The 17,185-nt window shown below is 37.8% G+C and overlaps 1 protein-coding gene across 1 annotated transcript in view; it reads right to left on the bottom strand.

Moving 5' to 3' along the window:
• Positions 1-3,629: 3,629 nt before the first annotated feature.
• Positions 3,630-17,185, bottom strand: part of LOC104628474 (platelet-derived growth factor C-like) — a gene marked incomplete at both ends in the record, with an annotated part of 18,524 nt that continues 4,968 nt past the window's right edge. Inside the window, one exon of the mRNA XM_010297073.1 lies at positions 3,630-3,810. Coding sequence (XP_010295375.1) covers positions 3,630-3,810 — 181 coding nt within the window. The remainder of the gene's footprint in view (positions 3,811-17,185) is intronic.

The raw sequence follows: 17,185 nt of genomic DNA, 5'->3' as shown, positions 1-17,185 counted from the left end.
AAGTCTGTTTTTTGCAAAGATCTTTGGCATGATCTTTGATGACAAATGACATGCTACCATATGCCAAAAAAGAAGAGGAATATAGTCACTCCCAGCTTCAACTTTAACTGGGGCTGCTTTGTTCTGAGTGCCCTGAATAATTAATAACTACTTTGGCAATCAGTCATGCATTCCTTAATGGCACCTCAGGCATCAAGTATCCCATTCACCCGCTCCCCTAAGTAACAATGGACTTTATTACATGAAGTTTTCTCTGCCAAACTTGTAACTGACATAATTTAAACTAAACAAGTCACTAGGAAGATTGAAGCCCAAACATATATTGTAAGAGTTTATAATGTTTCCCTCAATTGCATGTGGCTACTATATGGATTAGGGCTGTAACTGGGGGCAAGTGAGAAGAAGGGGAAAGAAATGAAATATGGATTGGTTTTTCAATAGAGTTCTAGGAGGGTTTAGGTGGTAGAGTGCTGCCAAAAACATGACTTTTAATAAATGCACAGCTGAACAGTCAAAATGCAGAAGAACCGCTAAGCAGTCCTCACTGCATAAAGCAGCTCATCAGTAAGCACAGACTAAACGACAGGACTGGACATGAAAAGAGGGACTAAGAATAACAGCTGTGCTGAAAGTAGCTAATAATCTTCAAGTAACACAAATTACATTTTCTTAGTAAGAATAAGCTTTTTCACCACTTCCTTCCACCTTCTGGTATTTCAGCCAAAATGAACTTGCAACTATAGAAGAGAGGAGAGAAAAGTGGAGATAGACCAGAATTATGGAAAGTTCTAGATGTACCCAGGGTACACTATTTAAAATTGAAGAAATTCAAGTAACTAAAGTGTAATTAGCTAGAATCCAAAGAAAAGCTTCATGTTTTTCTCAGGGAGCATTCTGCTTGTATACAGCACATGCACTGCTTTTATGCCATGCCCTACAATCCCACAGTAAACCTTTCTAGAAAACAATGTTGCATCTTATTGACATTGGAATTGCTGCGAGTCCTTTTGAGTGACTAAATCTTAGAAGTAATCAGATCAATAGCCATTTTCCCCCTGCTTATTCATCATGTGAAAAGTTGGTTTGAAATATAATATACAAAGTAAAAAAATATATATACAATAAATTACAGCAGATTTAAACAAAGCCATTTCTTTTGCTCTTTAAAAGACCTGAAAATGTGTCCAGTGCCCCTCTCTGTGTGTGGCCTCCAAATACAGAAACAAGCTTGCACTGTTTTATTTCAGCTTTGCTTCATTTCTCCCCAAACAATCTCTCATTGCTAGTCTACCAGGCATCTCCCCCTCTCCCTCTGTCAAAAAATGAGGCTAAAAATTTTTTTAACTGTTTAGGACCAATTCATTGAAGTGAATCACTAACTGAATCTATTATGTTTTTGCAAGAATTATTTAAAATTTACATTCACTCCTATAGCTGACATCTTTTTTGCGGGGAGGTGGGAAGGGATGGAGTCTGTAAATTTGAGTTTATCTTGAAATGTTGAATGAGATAGCAATATAAAGAAAAACACTGGGTTTTGGCATCAGTTTTCAAGTGCTGTAGGTACAAGGAGCAGGTCTAATCCTGAAACTCTGCAATATAGATTTCATTTACAAGCTGCAGTCTGAAATGTGAAATTATATTTTGCATGGCTTAAGCCAGAATTTTTGATGAAAAAGATCACAGCCCTTTTAAAGAGAGGTTTGGAAATCAATCCTCACAAACCGATAAGCAGTTGTTGTACTGCACACTTAGGGCCTATTTCCAAATTCCTGTCATGTAAAGGGGATTGCTCTTGCCTTTTACATATGTGAGAGAACATGCTTAGCTTCTAAAACAGTTTGTACACGTAATTCTTATGCTATATGAACTTTGTTAATGCAGAAGAACAGGGAACTAAAAATGCATCCTACAATGTCAGCTCTGTTTTTGTCTATCGAGTAAGTGATGTAACTATTTTTAAGATTCAAGTTTTGCCAATGTTGATAATGTCTATGTTATAACCAGTTTTCTCCATCAAATGTCAAGGAATAAACGCAGTCCATTTGTACAGCATGGCAAGAAGGTGATTATACATATACTCTGGTATTTTTAGGTGCTTCTATTTAATCCGTTCCACAGAAATTGGATCATACATAAGTCAGATAGATATGTAGCAGGTATGATGTCATACTAGAGCTGCAACAATGAAATTTGGCATCAGCCCACAGATACATCTATTCAGGGATTTTCTTTTACCATTTTCTAAAAGTAAACATACTTACTACATTCTGCCCTCAGGTGTATGAAAGTTTAAACCTGGCCATATTTCAAGTTGGTTTGGAGACTGATTGAAATTTTATTTAATTTCAAAATTAATCACTATCAGTCCATACTATTCTACTCACAAAAGGGTCAAATATGCAGCTCATACCTTTAATCACTTTAGCAATAGCTCTTAATTAGGCCTAAATATTTAAAAATACTTATAGGAAAACAACAGTAAATAACATATATATATATATATATGAGTACACACACAGAACACTACACTTCACTGACATCATCAGTATGCTAAATATACTACATAGAAGATCATGTACTGTTGGAAAGACACGCAATGTTGTTCTTTGCTTCTTAGTAACTGAAAGTTTGCAAATGGGGAGAAGAGGCAAAAACGGCAAAAGCAATAAGAAAGCCAAATGCATTTGGAGTGAAGTCCATGTCAGTGGGGTTACAACATGGATTCTTTTGATCAATTTTTTATTCAGCTTGCAAATATTTTCCACCAACCAAATACCACAAACCACAAGACTACTTAGGAGTTTCACAAAGTGAATTATGAGGAATTTAACAAAAATACTCCTTCCTCTCTTTAGATATGGTGAACACCTATTCTAGAGCAAGTGAACTCCTGTTCTGCTCCATTTTAATGTTTCAGAACATTATCTATGCCTGAAAAATCTATAAGCATTGTTTTGCTATCACAGATCTTTCATTTGGTGAAAAAGGTAAGAGAAATCCGTTGACAGTGAAAGTAGTCACGTTTTAGACAATGATTATTGTCTAATACCTGCGATTTACAAGTATTAAGCAACATTCAAGAAAGTCTGAAGTACAGTTTCCAGGGAAAATGCAGTGGAAAGTGAGTATTATGCATTGTCTGCTTTGTCACTGCAATAAAACAATTCAGAAGCATAAGAACTTTTCTGGTTTTGAACTAGGTATAATCATTTGGCTGTGTATGTCTAATAAAAAAGTTAACTTCTTCAATCTTCTTTGTAAATTCCCAATGCTCTTTAAATGTTACACAGCTCATTCTTATGATGATTTTTCTTCTTCTCAAAGCCAGAAAAATATTTTTTTTTTCACAGTACTGTATTAGGAATGCAAACATTTTATTGAAGTTTCCACACAAACAACTGAGCCCACAACTTCCCAGTCCAAACCCATCCAAGACGAACCACAAGAACACTCAGTTAAAAAACAGAAACAAAATGTACAGTTCTGGAAGACAGATTGCTTATTATTATTATTATTATTAAGAAATAAACAGTAATTAATCCTAAGCTAGTAAAAGATTCTTTTGAGCTACCACTTCAAAGATTTTTGTTTTCCTGAAATGTTCCAATCTGAAACATGTTACTTACTGGCATAAGAAGTGTATAATGGATGCAGAATCCAGGTTCAGAAGGAAAATATTCATCAGACACAAATCTTATTCTGATCTGGTTTCCTTTGGAGATTTGTCTGCTTGGCACACTACTGGAACCACACCAGCGCCCTAAAACAGTGCCATCACTAGGCTCTTCAACTTCTACAAAGTCATACCTGAACAGAAAAGAAAATCAAATGTTTATTTACTGATAAAATTCCTATAAACTTCCTGCTTTAGTCAATAAACTGACTCTGCAGTTTGCAATTTTTTTTTTGTTTTGTTTTAATGCTAAAAGTATGCTACCAAAGCCAGATATTTTAAACTTAGCTTCCAAGTTGCTACTGGCTTAAATACATAATAAAATCATGCAGTGAGGTTAAAAAAATAAAAGCAGAGCTAGCATTTTGAAAAGACCCATGAGTATGGTTTTGTTTGTTCCTTTTACGGAAAGCAATCACAACGTGTGGGATGGGGCAGAATAAAGTCAGAGAAAAAAAGATTGAAATTGCCTAAGTGTGGCACAGCAACGGGCACTGCAATATCATTAGCAGTATCCTGCATGTCCCCAGTGAAAGTTCAGGGGCTTTTTGGTGGGGAACACTTGCCCTCTTGTAAAACCAGTGGTGAATAAGCTCCCAAAGGTTAAGGTGCCATGGCGGAACTTGGAAGCACATTTTGAGTTCGTGTCTGTCCCAACGAGACATTTGTTGAGCAAAGACCTGGACATACTGGTATCAGAAAGGCCACACTACGTATCAGAATTAGCAGTATTTTGGCACTATTGACGAGACATGGGTTGGGAGCTTTGAGAGAACGAAGCATACTAACTTTAATTTAGTTTCATTGGTTTGTAACTTGTGGTCTGGATATCCCAGGGGATCTGCAAACAGTTTCAAATAGATCCGTGGAAGGTAACTAAAAAACGCCAGTCAATTGTCATCAGTAAGCTTCAGTACGCTGCACAAAGGCCCTTGCTTCCACTGGAAAAATGTTTAGGGGGTTCCCAAGTCATAAAAACCTTGAAAGCCACTGCTCTAGAAGGTACGTCTGGTTTCAGTGCTTTAGCCTGTTTCATGTCAGCTCCCCAGCTGCCCACTGAGAGAATAAACACTGAGCATTTCGGCCGGGTTTCCCCCGCTGCAGCTTGAACCCCCCGAGCCCCAGCAGCAGCACGGCCCAGGGCTTGGGGAGGGCGAGCGCCCATCGGTTACAGCGCGGCGCGCGCTTGCAAGTTCACAGCTGCAGCCTCCCGAGTCATCGTTTCGCTCTCAAACCACTACTTGTATTCCAAGCACAAGCATAACACACTTCTGAGGAAGTTTCAAGATGTCTGATGTTTTCTATTCTCTTACGTGTATAGTCATATACTAAATTTGTCTCACGTAAACCTAAACTGGTAAATAGCACTGCATCCTTTTCAAGCGTACAAACAGTCCTACCTCTGATGATAGCAAATACTTACATTTTAAAAAACACGCACATACATTCCACCAAATATGCCAAGCAATTTTTAATGTGAAAATTATTACCTCATAAACATTTTGTGCTAAAGTTTTTTCTGGATTTTTTTTCAGTAAAGCTAATCTTTATAACGATTCCCAGTTCCCTAGTTAGACAGCAGGCAATAAATTCTTGTGTTGCATGTTTGTGCAAGACTGACTTGCACATTTATTATCTCCATTTAAAGGACCAGTATTTTTTCCACTTAATTAAAAATGAATGCAATGAATAAGCTCATTAACTGTGTTCAAAATCCATTACTGCCATGTACCACAGTTTTAAATCTTTCTTGAAGGTATGATACTAATTACTTTATCATTTTACACCCCCCCCCAATTCCTTTAACTGATCCACGAGTGTTTTTACTTTATGATCAGGTATACAAATTATTACAAAGGCAACGTGTACTAAGACTTCAGGGCCCAACACATTTATCAAATTGATTTTGAGCACTGAATTTTACTTTTTTTCAGATCAGCTTATGAAGTTTCTAAAGTAACCTTTTTTATTTTTTTAGTTAAGAATGTGAAGTAATCATCTACTTTTCAGATTTGTAAAGCGAATAAATCAATCATGTTTATTGACTTAAGATGTTTGGGGGTTGGGCATAGTATAGGTATTAGTGCTTCTGCGTAACTTACAGAGTACTTTCTCTTGCACCCTTTGGTCTCCTGGTATCCCTGAAGTAAAAGCGAAACTCAATTCCACAGTTTAAATCCTAGTCCCTTAAAATAAATACTAATTAATTCCATTAGTTCAGAGGTAAAATAGAGGGGAAAAAAGTATCCCGAAAAACCCAAATAAATTTCAGCTTTCTGCTATACATGACCGATCCAGGCAATTCTGTTTGTCAGGGTGCTGCTTCTCTATTCAATTCTTTTCTCCTTGATCTTTGTATTTGCTATTTGTAAACAAGCTGTCATTCGTAATCAAAATAATTTCTGATTTTTCTGTGTGTTGTCAGCATTACCTTCACTGAGAGGTTTCTCAATCACCCTTCCCCCACCCTAATAACATTCTGATCATCATAAATCCACTTGTTTCCGAGTAATCAATCTGGAAACCCTTTAGTCATTACGTAGCTCTCACTAGTACTGCACTGAAGTGTGCACAATTACCAGCATCGCTATTTAAGGGATTTAGTAAAACCTATTGTATAAGGCATATAACTTTCTCCTCGCAGCATGGTATGGTACATACAGCACGGTTTGCAATTATTATTCCCTTTCTGCAATGTATCCCGCAGGACCTAGAGAGGATTCCGGTTCTTTTATGTTCCAACAAAAAAGTCCGATGCTGTAGAGAAAAATCTGTTTTCAAAGGCAAATATATGAGATACAAGTATTGGTTTTTTACTGCTGAACACAGATGTAGGTGGAGCTCCCTGCACAATATAGATATTACACCATCAGCAAGTAGAATCTTTAGAAATTCTGTCTACATCAACAGAAAAAAGTCCCTCACATGTTTCCTGGACATAATGCCATTTTTAGCCAGTAACTTTATTCCTGTCAGTTATCTAGGCTGAATGTGCTGCAAGAGCCTGCCAAAAGAATCTTCTGTGCAACTAAAATTCCTCGCATTGCACATCTGGACTGAAGTCTGAATGTGCTGTGAAAAGTAACAAAACAAAGTGGTTCAGATGCTTTAACATTTACAAGATTGTGCTACATAATTCTGCAGCTTCACGTCACAGGGCTAAAGAGCAGCAGGGACAATAGCATAGCCATCCAAAATTATTTCTCCATCAAGAGAAGCCTGTACTTGAAATGCAAGTAAACTAGGATAAATAACCAAGAACTGAGAAGCTATTTTCCATCTGCAATGGAGTAAAAAAAAAAAAAAATTAAAAAAAAATTAAAATGCATGCTGAACCAAACAAAAAAAATCCTTCTTTTCTGTGCAGTGTACAAAGGAGAAAACATAACCCTCTTTGACAATGAATAAAGAAATGCTCTGGTGCTGTATTTATGTGCAATACATTATTCAAATATTACTAAGTAAAATTTATGACAAAGAGGTAGTCCAGTCTCCTTTCCAGTTACGGAAGGGGCTTTTGCCTTTAGTCATGATGCCCAAAATGCCTTCCCTTGTACCTGTTGCAGAACATGTATTCCTCTTCCCTATGGCCTGGGTGCCTAGGACCGTGGATTGAATTATCAACCTGAACAAAGAGAATTTATTGGAAAACAGCAAGGAACCAATGTAAATGGCTCTAAACTTCAATGTCTTTCTAGCCAGCAAATGTATTTTCCAAGGGAATAGGTTTTCCTCTCCTTTCTATACTTTTTCTGTGGTTTACACTGTCATTTGCTAAGCATATTCTGAGAGCTTGTTTACCTTGGCTTGCAGTTTTGTGACCTTTTTGTGGCTTCCCTCTGCCTTCGGAATTCCACAAATATATCAATGAATGTAAGAAGCAGAAACCCATGAGGTAAAACACTTTGTCAGGTCAGCGATGTTGGACCTTTCCATCTCTATACAGATGCGTGTTGGACAAAAATCTAGCACACCCATTAAAACAGCTTGCAAAAGGTGAAACATATTTCTCCTTGCCCCTTTGATAAGAATCTGATTCAGTTTATGTATTTATTTTTTAAATTAAGAAATAGGACGTTGATAACCATCCCTGTCTCTTTTTTTTTTGACAGTGTCCTGTAGGATGCTGTAGTTTTTCTTTCAACTTGTTTTAAAGCATGTGGAATTCCAAGGTTTTCCTGGTGCCGGCACAGCACACCAAAATACCTACCTCAGCTGCAGAGCAAAAGCATTCAAGGTCCCCTAGCAGTTCACCAGACAAACTTTTATTGAATAGAACTTAGACGGTTTATCTTCAGACAGCCTCGATTTTGGAAACATTGGAAATTACTAAAAACTGTCATAATCAAAACAGCATTTGGATTTTTTTCTAAACAAAATTTTAACATCATCATTCTAAAGGAAAATTTTCTCTCCCTCTTCCACCTCCATTTGAAATAATTTTCATTTTTGCTACTGAACTATGTAAATTTCCTATGGAACAAAATCTTGGGTTTTCATCATTTGACTTAACTGTGTATTTGTATAGACAAAACTGTTAAGGGTATTGGCAACACCTTACATAGTCTTCACCTCTTAGATCACTTAAATCACAGCTGTAAGTAATCACATTGCTTTTTGTGAAATTACCACTACATTTACATACAGAGGAAAGTAAGGCCAAACATTTAGCTTGAAGACATTTTTTTCAAAGCTCGTCTGCCACACTTGCAATAAATTCTGGAGGCCTCCTCCAGTCAATCCAGCTCTCCACTAATGCTCTGATGGGCAGATTCATGTTTATCTGGGTGGAAAAGGGAACACTGGAGCATAACAGAGGCACTCTATCATGTTACCTAATGGTAGACTCAATTTGTTTAACTAGCCTTGTTATTCTCCACAGGGCAACGTGCTGTAAAGTCTCCAGCAAAAACACACAACAGGACAAGGGGAACGCAAAGCCTATGGCAAAGAGCAAGGGGGAAGTGGGAGGAACCTGAGAAGGAAGAAGGCAGAAGAGGAGAGAGACACATGCTGGATTAGAGAAATAAAAGAGGATTTCAGGCAAACTACAAAACCTACAGATGTAGCAACAGTTGTAAAAAGAAGAATGTACTGCACCATTCATTCAACAGGTGGAGAACTTTCTTCTTTTCTATTTACCAATACTGCCCCTCTCACTGAGACTAAAGTAAGTTTTCCTCAAAGACCAAGGCACAAAGATACAAGACACATCACAATGAAATGGTCACCCTGTGGCAGCACCAGCAAATACTCCATGCAGGGTGAAAGTTCAAGAAAGATGATTTTGCTCAACATTATCAGAAACATTTGACTGGGGCTTCTTTGAGTGACATTAAAGACAGAATGCTGGAAGAAAACTGTTTTTAGAAGACTATCTGACAGAAAATTTTAAATATTTAGAAGAGTCTCTCTAGATTTTGTCTTTCCAAAAGGAAGTTCTGCAAAAAGTTACCCCAAATCATTTGACTTCAGTTCCTGAGGCTTACATCATCGACAATTCCCCCCTAGCATTCATTCTTTTTAGGAGGACTCAGCAGTGCCTTCCACTGTAAGAGGAAACTCCTTTGGTTATCATTACAAATTATCCAACAATAGAAAGAGAGTTATGTTCAACAATGTCTGTCATGCTTGATGTTTTAACATTAAAAAAAAAAAAAAGTAGAGATGATGGAACAGCAATGATTTGACATGAAATAAATTTCCATAGCAGTACCTGTATCTGCTGATCTTACACATAACTGTGTTTTAACAGTCACTGGAAAGAAATAGCATACCCAGATATAATCCAAATAAATAACTGACGAGGTCAGGTTTTTGTACTCAGAAAATGATGTTTAATTATACACAAACATCACTTCCAGCAATAGACATCACTTCCAGCCAACACTGCAAATGAGCATAAAAACCCCAAGTATCCTGCCATGTCTACATTTTCCATGAAATAAAGATACTCAAGGTATAAACAGAGAACATTTCTAACTGACATTCACCAAATATGGATTGCAGTTTCTGCGCCAACCTACTTTGAATACATCTATTTTAGAATATGCAGTACTGTACATTAAGAACTGCCTTATGGAAACATAGATTCATTCACAAATGTTAGATGGTTGCCATGGTTCTCTCTGTTTAATCTTTCCTCATACTGATTAGTAACAGCCTAAGGGTTCTAACACAACCGCACAACTCTCTCTGTATTTCTACCTTGTTATTTAGGATGTATTAAAAAAAAAAGTTTAAGCCTTAAATTTCAATTTTCTTCCCCTTCATTCACTGTCACCCACTTTGATCACAAATATGTAACACTGCAAGTGAAAGGGAAAAACAAGACAGAGTTCAAACCCCCAAATTCTAGTCTTCAAACGTTGGAATGCTTTTCACAAAAAGAAAAGGATGCTCTGGTGGTTTAATTTGGAGAAATTAGCCATTGCATCACCACTCTCCAGTCTACCAGAAAACCGTATTTCCATTTTCTGTGGATCTGCTGAAATTTTGAGGCACCAAGTGAAGCTGAGACATGTACATTTTGTGTAGTAGCTTTTGTTGCCTGGCGAACTAGAGTCAAAGCACTTAGAGCAAAAACAACTCCGAAGAAATGCATCTCTTCCTCCTTCTCCCCAAAACACTCCTTTGTGTCAGAAGCTTATGTCACTGCCAATTGATAAACTGAATATCACTGAAAACATATCTTAAGGACCTCTATCTTAAGCACGTGAATATCCTGTAGTTTCTGAAGGTAACTTCTGCCTTGTGGGGAAGAAGGGCATTAACTTTTTCACAAGAATGAGAAATTGTAAGCTAGATACATTGGTAAATGCACTTAGGCTCTAAACCAAAACAATTCTATATTCAGAAGCAACGCTGTAGTTATTTAAGCATATCTTAAACTACTGATACAGATAAAGCATGCAAGTAAGTATTTTGATGAATAGAGCAACCACAGAATTCAGTTCTAGATAGCCTGTGCTATGAACAAATTTATTCTGGTATAACTTCTATTGACATATTATTTCAAGCACTTCACTAAGAATCTTATAGAAAGAGACACTATAATCCTGCAGATCAAAAGTAGAGGTAAGAACAAAAGAATATCGTTTCCCAAACACCTCCTTTTAATAGGCCGACTTGCCAAATTTCTTAGAAGCTACCCACACTTACCTTCTTTGTATCAAAGAATAGCAGGTATTCCCAATGCCAGTCAGAATAAGAAATGTGTTTAGCTCTCTTTAAATAAGGATTAATTTTGGGTTTAAAAGTGGCACGTTAGGAGTAGAAGAGAGATACAAAACAAAAAAAGTACATGAAATTTGATATATGGTAATAGTACTGTTGATATGAAAGACAAAGATGAACTTGGGAAAACTGGAGAGGTCAGAAAAAACATACTAACACATGCGAAGCAGCTCGCAAATAATGCCCCAGTCCATTTACATACCTTTGCCTTCATCTTAAAAACCAAAGGAAGAAGTTCCATGGGGAATAAGTCTCCATGAGTTTCCATTGCTCAGGGTTACTATGTTATGCTTCCCTTTTTCCTGTTTGACTACAGATTCTCCCGTAGCCATATAAAACATATGGGTAGAAAAGATTTTCCACAAATTAAGAAGTCAGTTGGAAAGGTTATTTTTCAAGGATTAGAAAATGGATAACACCTAGATGAAACATCTTCTTTTACTGTTTCACTTCCAGTCTGTCTTTCTGCTACTGACTTCATGTGTGGACCACAGATTTCTTTAGTATCCTGCACAAGTTATGAATTGAAATAATAATACATGTAACAAAAATGGTACGAAGACAGAGTATTCGTATTCTGCTGCACACTAGTACTCCTATTCTTTGTGTCCATCCCCAATCCCCTCCCAAGGAACACCCGTACAAGTTATCATTATGACGTACCTATGGTACAACACTACATGGCAATGGCTGTCAGAGTTCAGGGTCCTACTGCACTGGACACCATACTTTCCAAAGCACATCTCCTTTCATAAAGGGGCAGCCCATTGCCCCCAGACAGTGTACCAGCTCAGTATGTATCCTACATCATAGGCTGCTACACTCTCCAGATTTTGAAGAATGAAATGCCTTACCAACTTTTTCCTAGTACTTCTCTCTAAACTCTTGAGAATTACAGCGACCATAATAAATCGCATGTTCCTACTGTACGGATCAATATTTTGTAGCAAACCAAAAACGTTAGGGGAGCTCAGTGTTCACATCAACAGCCAAGGTTGTAAAGCATTCTTTCTAATCTAATATAAAATTTCCACCTCTACTCACACTGTTCACAGTGGTCAGTGTATCTGTTTCAGCTTCTGTGAACCCATAATCATGTTTTTACCATTGTTTTTCAAGCAGTATTTTAAATATTTATTCTAGTATCCCAAAAGGTAATTTTTTTCTTTATGCACAATCCTTATAGCCTGGAATGTAGCTATGGCTCCAGTCAGCAATGTGAAAACTACTGGCTATGCAATTTCCTAACAATATTCAAAAGGATATTTTAGAAAGGAACAACAAAAAAATTCCTAAAGGGCATTTTTAGCATGTGAAGATTCACCCAGGGCAATGCAGACAGCACCCCTTCCCCTCAAGCACGCTCTGATGGTACAGCAGCATTACATGCCTGGTCAGGTTTCCCTTCTTCCTTCTCCCTCCCTCCTGCCTTCCTCAGTGGAGGCTGGGGCTCTATCTATGTTTATTAAATAGAAAACACTTTTATTTCTTTAGTTCAGCAACACAATAACATATGGTCTCTTGGCTGCTACACTAGCACACAGGGTTTACCAATCCAGGACAGACCATTTGTCATCAAGTCCAATATCCTGCTTCAGGACAGGCTAGTAATTACTCCTGGAAAAGAAAGTGAAAATTCCCTATAATGTAACTGAGCAGTCGCATAACACTGCATGCGGCAGAGAAAACGTGTTCCCAACCCTAGCAGGAGATCAGTTTTCACCTAAAGAGTGTAAGGACTTTCCTCTCATTTCAATTTACCTAGTTAGAAGTTAATGGTCATAAAATCATGCAGACCTATTTTTAATCCAGCCACAGCATATGAATCAAAGGCTAGTCTGAAACGGTACTTCTTAATAATTGCTGTTAGTTTACTGGTCTCCCTGTTCTCATGTTACTGGCAGAAAAGGAAAAGATCTATTTATTTTACCTTATAAAACCCCTAGGACACTCCCACATAAGCATCTAACCTTTTTTTATAATAAGTATAATATATACTACTTAATGTAGTATATATTATATATAAGTAATCTTCCCTCTTGCAATTTCTCATGCACATGCATCTTCTCAGGTACCTTGATGATCAGATGAGAACAGATTAATGTAAATTGTACCACATTTCACTTCTACTTTATCCTAAGGGAGCAGCATCAAGTGCAGTAACGGGACTGTTACTGATTTGTCTGACTGGCAGTATTTGTTTGCTGGTAATGCTACCTAACTACAATTTCACGTGGGCAACTTACTTTGTTAAAATGTAGATGATACACATAAAGAAGTGACCACGGCATCTAGCGAGAGGGAGAGAAGAAAGGAAGAGGACAATGGGAGGAAGAGAAAAAAGAAAAGCTGCGTAACAGGTGAAGAAACACAACTGTCCGTCTCAGAATAGGACAGTGGTATGTCTGCTATCCCTGCGGGTTCACCAGGAGAAAGCTGCTCATACGCCTAACGGGGAGCCCATGGGCTTAACTGTACTTAGACTTCCAGTAATCGGAAAACATCAGGGAAGGGCTGCACGCTATGTATAAACTGGAATATATAGACACTGCCCGGGGTAACTTTAGATGCTGCTGCTGGGCCTGCCTTTGCAGTCTGCCTTTCTCTTGACATCAGGACTTAAGAGAGCAACACCGGAAACCGCAGGTGGCTACAGGGTCTGCCTACACCCCTGAGCTCAGGTGGTGATGGCTCACGGCATGTTTTTGTGCCCACTTATAACACGCATTTACTTCTATCGCTTAGTAAGCGGTGGGGCGGGAGCAGGGAAGCGCCAGCCGTAACAACTGTTCCCAGAGTCCCCTAAGGCAGAAGCAAGGCCCAACAGTGCCACACTCATTTTCAAAGAGAAAAACTTCAGTCTACACCATTAGAAACACAGCTAGCTACAGTAACATGAAACAATTTTAGAAGCAATAAATTAGGATTAGGAACATTTACAAAAATATTTTGATACTGTGGACATAGTTTACTTTATTCAAACAGCTTGCTTGAGACTGAGAGGACCAGGAAGGAATTTTAAGGAGCCTAAAATGCTTTTTAAGTCAATGAGTGTAGTCTCTGGTGTAAAAAAGGGAGTAAGGGATTATGTCAACTGCCCAGTCATCAGCAATCACTCTCCTAACACTCATCTGGGCTGTGAAGATAGATTTTAAATTGCATGCGAAATAATAGCCATTACCGTGTCCTGTAGGAACAGCAGATACTAAAATGAATACTGGACTTGCTGTAAAGGAGGGAAAAGTGGGTGGGCAAGAATGCAGCGAGAGCCCCTAAGTTTGTGCAGCGTGTCCTTCTGATCACATCATGTAGGCTACGCTGTCCTCCCACTCTGCTCAGAGAAGTGCCTCCTTCCCTTACCCTTTCTTAGGTTGCACTCCAATTTGCTTAGAGAGTACAATTTTGGAGCTGTAAACCCCTTCTGCAGAACTGAGTTTATTCTTTTTGAAGTTTAAGAAATGTGTGTTACAGAGAAATCTCAGTTATAACCATACTGTGGTTTGGTTTTCTAATTTTCTATCTTCTTTTACTGCCTGCGATAGCTGCTTTGCCACATTTACAAAACTGCTATAATGAGAATGGTATTAAGCAACTTTTAATAAGCAGTAGAGAACTCAAAGAAATGTGTATATTTCTGGATACAGTAGAAACCTCTGCCACAGTGTGAACTATGGACAGTAGCTAAACCAGCAGAATGGGACCAGCTGAAAGACAAGTTAGTGTTTGAATCATTTGGTAATCAAAGAGTCATTTTTTTCCAGAATCATGGAAAATCCAAAAGAAAGAGCTTTCTTTAAAAAATAAAATAATTAAAACCCCAAAACTAAGATAAAAGGAACCACAATTTTGTTCAATGAAATAAGAACAGAAACGAAACAGATCCAGATACTTCTTTGGATGGGGAATGCACTCATTTTTCTTCCAAACATAAGCAAGTAGGATGCATGAGTCTATTGGACTCTTTTGCATTCATTAAGTTGAAATAATATTTTTCAATTGAACTCACATGAAAGAAATAACCCTTGTAGTATTAATCTTTTTTCTTTATGTGTAAAAGAACAATTTTTAGATAACCAAAGAATGCTGGTCCTAAATCAATCTAACGTCCTAAAAATCTTGATTCCCACCCCCCACCCTAACCCTCCATTTAAATACATTCAGCCTTTAAACCTCTCTTGAACTGGTATCACTATTCACTTGTCTTACAAATGGATTGAGCAACTAAAAATAAAAATTAAAAAAAAAAAAACAAAAAACAACCAATGCACAAACACCAGAAGTAATTACTCCACCAGCTGCCTTAACCCAAGTTTTATGGCATTTTCTACACACTGCTCCTAAAATGCCATCTTCCTGCCATCAGCAAAAAAAAAAAAATCAATGTTGCTACAAAGGATTTCAGGTTAAATTATCTATTTCATAACTCTTCCCTATCAGCATTTCAATTAATTTAAGGCACTTGAATGCTAGAACTCATCCCAGACGCTTAAATTATATGCTCCCCTTTCAGACTTTGAATAAAAATAATTAACAAGTGATTTATGTGTTGGGGAAAAAAAGTAAAAAAGAAATTGTGTACCGAGGAATGAAGGTTCATATGCTTTTTATAACTCTCTATATTAATAGAATCAGTCCTATCCAAATGGATCTAACTCATAGAACAGAGCGATAATAAATTTTAACGTTAGTATGGTTTCATTTTTGCTGAAGAAGTTATATGATGAAAGACATTTAAGTACCGCTGAGAGTTACCTAAACAGAGCCCAGCCCACCTGTATGTGTAGCATCTCATAAAACAACAGGTGGCTAAGATCGAAAACACTGAAATTCTAAGGCAACAGCTGTAAGAAAAGAGCTTTAAGGACTATATTCACTATAACATTCATCTCTGTTGTCAGCCTGTGGGTCTTAGTGCTGACTGGTTTTGTTCCAATTTGAAGCCTTAGAAATTTTAGGGCACTCCTCACTGTTTTCTGAATTTTTCCAATAGAGGTGGCAGTAGCAACCCCTGCATCTTCAGAATGGGGGTGGGGGGAGAAGCACAAATCGCAGCAGCCCAGCTGCTTAGCGACATGAGTCACCATGAACATTGTCTGCACCAGTTCCTCTTTAAATACAGAGTTCATTTAAAGGTCTTTGTCCAGTTATTCAAAGCCAACTTGAACTCTGTACTTACCCAAGAGATAACTTCACTCTCTGTCATCACAGTCCACGAGAAGCATTTAAGCCTGTCTGACAGTAAGGACAGCCCATCAGTTGTCCAGAAAACAGTTTTCTTGGGAACTAGACCTTGATAAGGAACATACTGCCCTCAAAAGCCCCAGAATTAATACTTACGTTATGTGAAGAGTTATATTTTTTCCCTGAATCTATGCTTGCTATTAGTATGTTCTTCACACATACATCAATATTGCATCTGTAATGCACTCAAGGCAAAACAAACAACACCTTTTTTTCCCTTGGGGCAGAGCGTGGGGTGGAATTTCATCTTTCTAGAAGGAAAAAATGCTGATGACTCTTTTCGTGCAAGCGCTCTGTTGACGCTGTAAGGTGCTTCCATGACAAGGGGCCAAACAGAAGCAAAACATCCTTCTTTTTTTTTTTTTTTACTGAAGCACTTAGGAGTTGCAGCTATGCATCCATATTTTACTCCACATGCTAAATGTACAGATTTGTAGTAATTACAAGAAAGGAAGCTCCACATGGTCTAAGTTACTCATTGTGTCTTATATCACACAGAAAGGACTCTTTAGAAAATTACATAACAAAATGTTTAGCCTTTTTATTGTGTTTACCATAACCTATCACTGCATAGTATGTATTTGACACAATTTATGTCAGAAGAAAGACAGATAAGCAAGTATTTTACTCCTTCATAGCCACTGACTAAAGACAGTGTCTGTATGTTTCCTTTTAATACACTTGTTTCAGGCTTGTCAGACTGAGCCAAATCTTCTGGTTTTAACCCTGGTCAAGAATTTCCCAACGATCCATTCATTAGGAACACATATGACTGTTGAAACCAGTTGGATTACAGTTTCTACCACAGAACCTTGATGTTCCCTGAATGGAAGGGAACAGCTTGAGCACAGTTCAGTCACAACAGATCTGAAGCAACGGCAAGTAGCTTGCAGAAACATTAGGGAAAAGGGAGGTACTGAATTAAATGCATGTGGCTATGTATTGTAAAGCATCATGCTAAGAACCCTCAGAGAAAGAACATTCCCGGTATTAAGAGTTCAGTATTTAATTTGATGTGAAAAGGGGCGGGGG

The sequence above is a fragment of the Phaethon lepturus genome, unplaced genomic scaffold, assembly GCF_000687285.1.
Source record: "Phaethon lepturus isolate BGI_N335 unplaced genomic scaffold, ASM68728v1 scaffold491, whole genome shotgun sequence".
Taxonomy (NCBI): domain Eukaryota; kingdom Metazoa; phylum Chordata; class Aves; order Phaethontiformes; family Phaethontidae; genus Phaethon; species Phaethon lepturus.
This window is presented reverse-complemented; position numbering and strand designations above follow the sequence as displayed.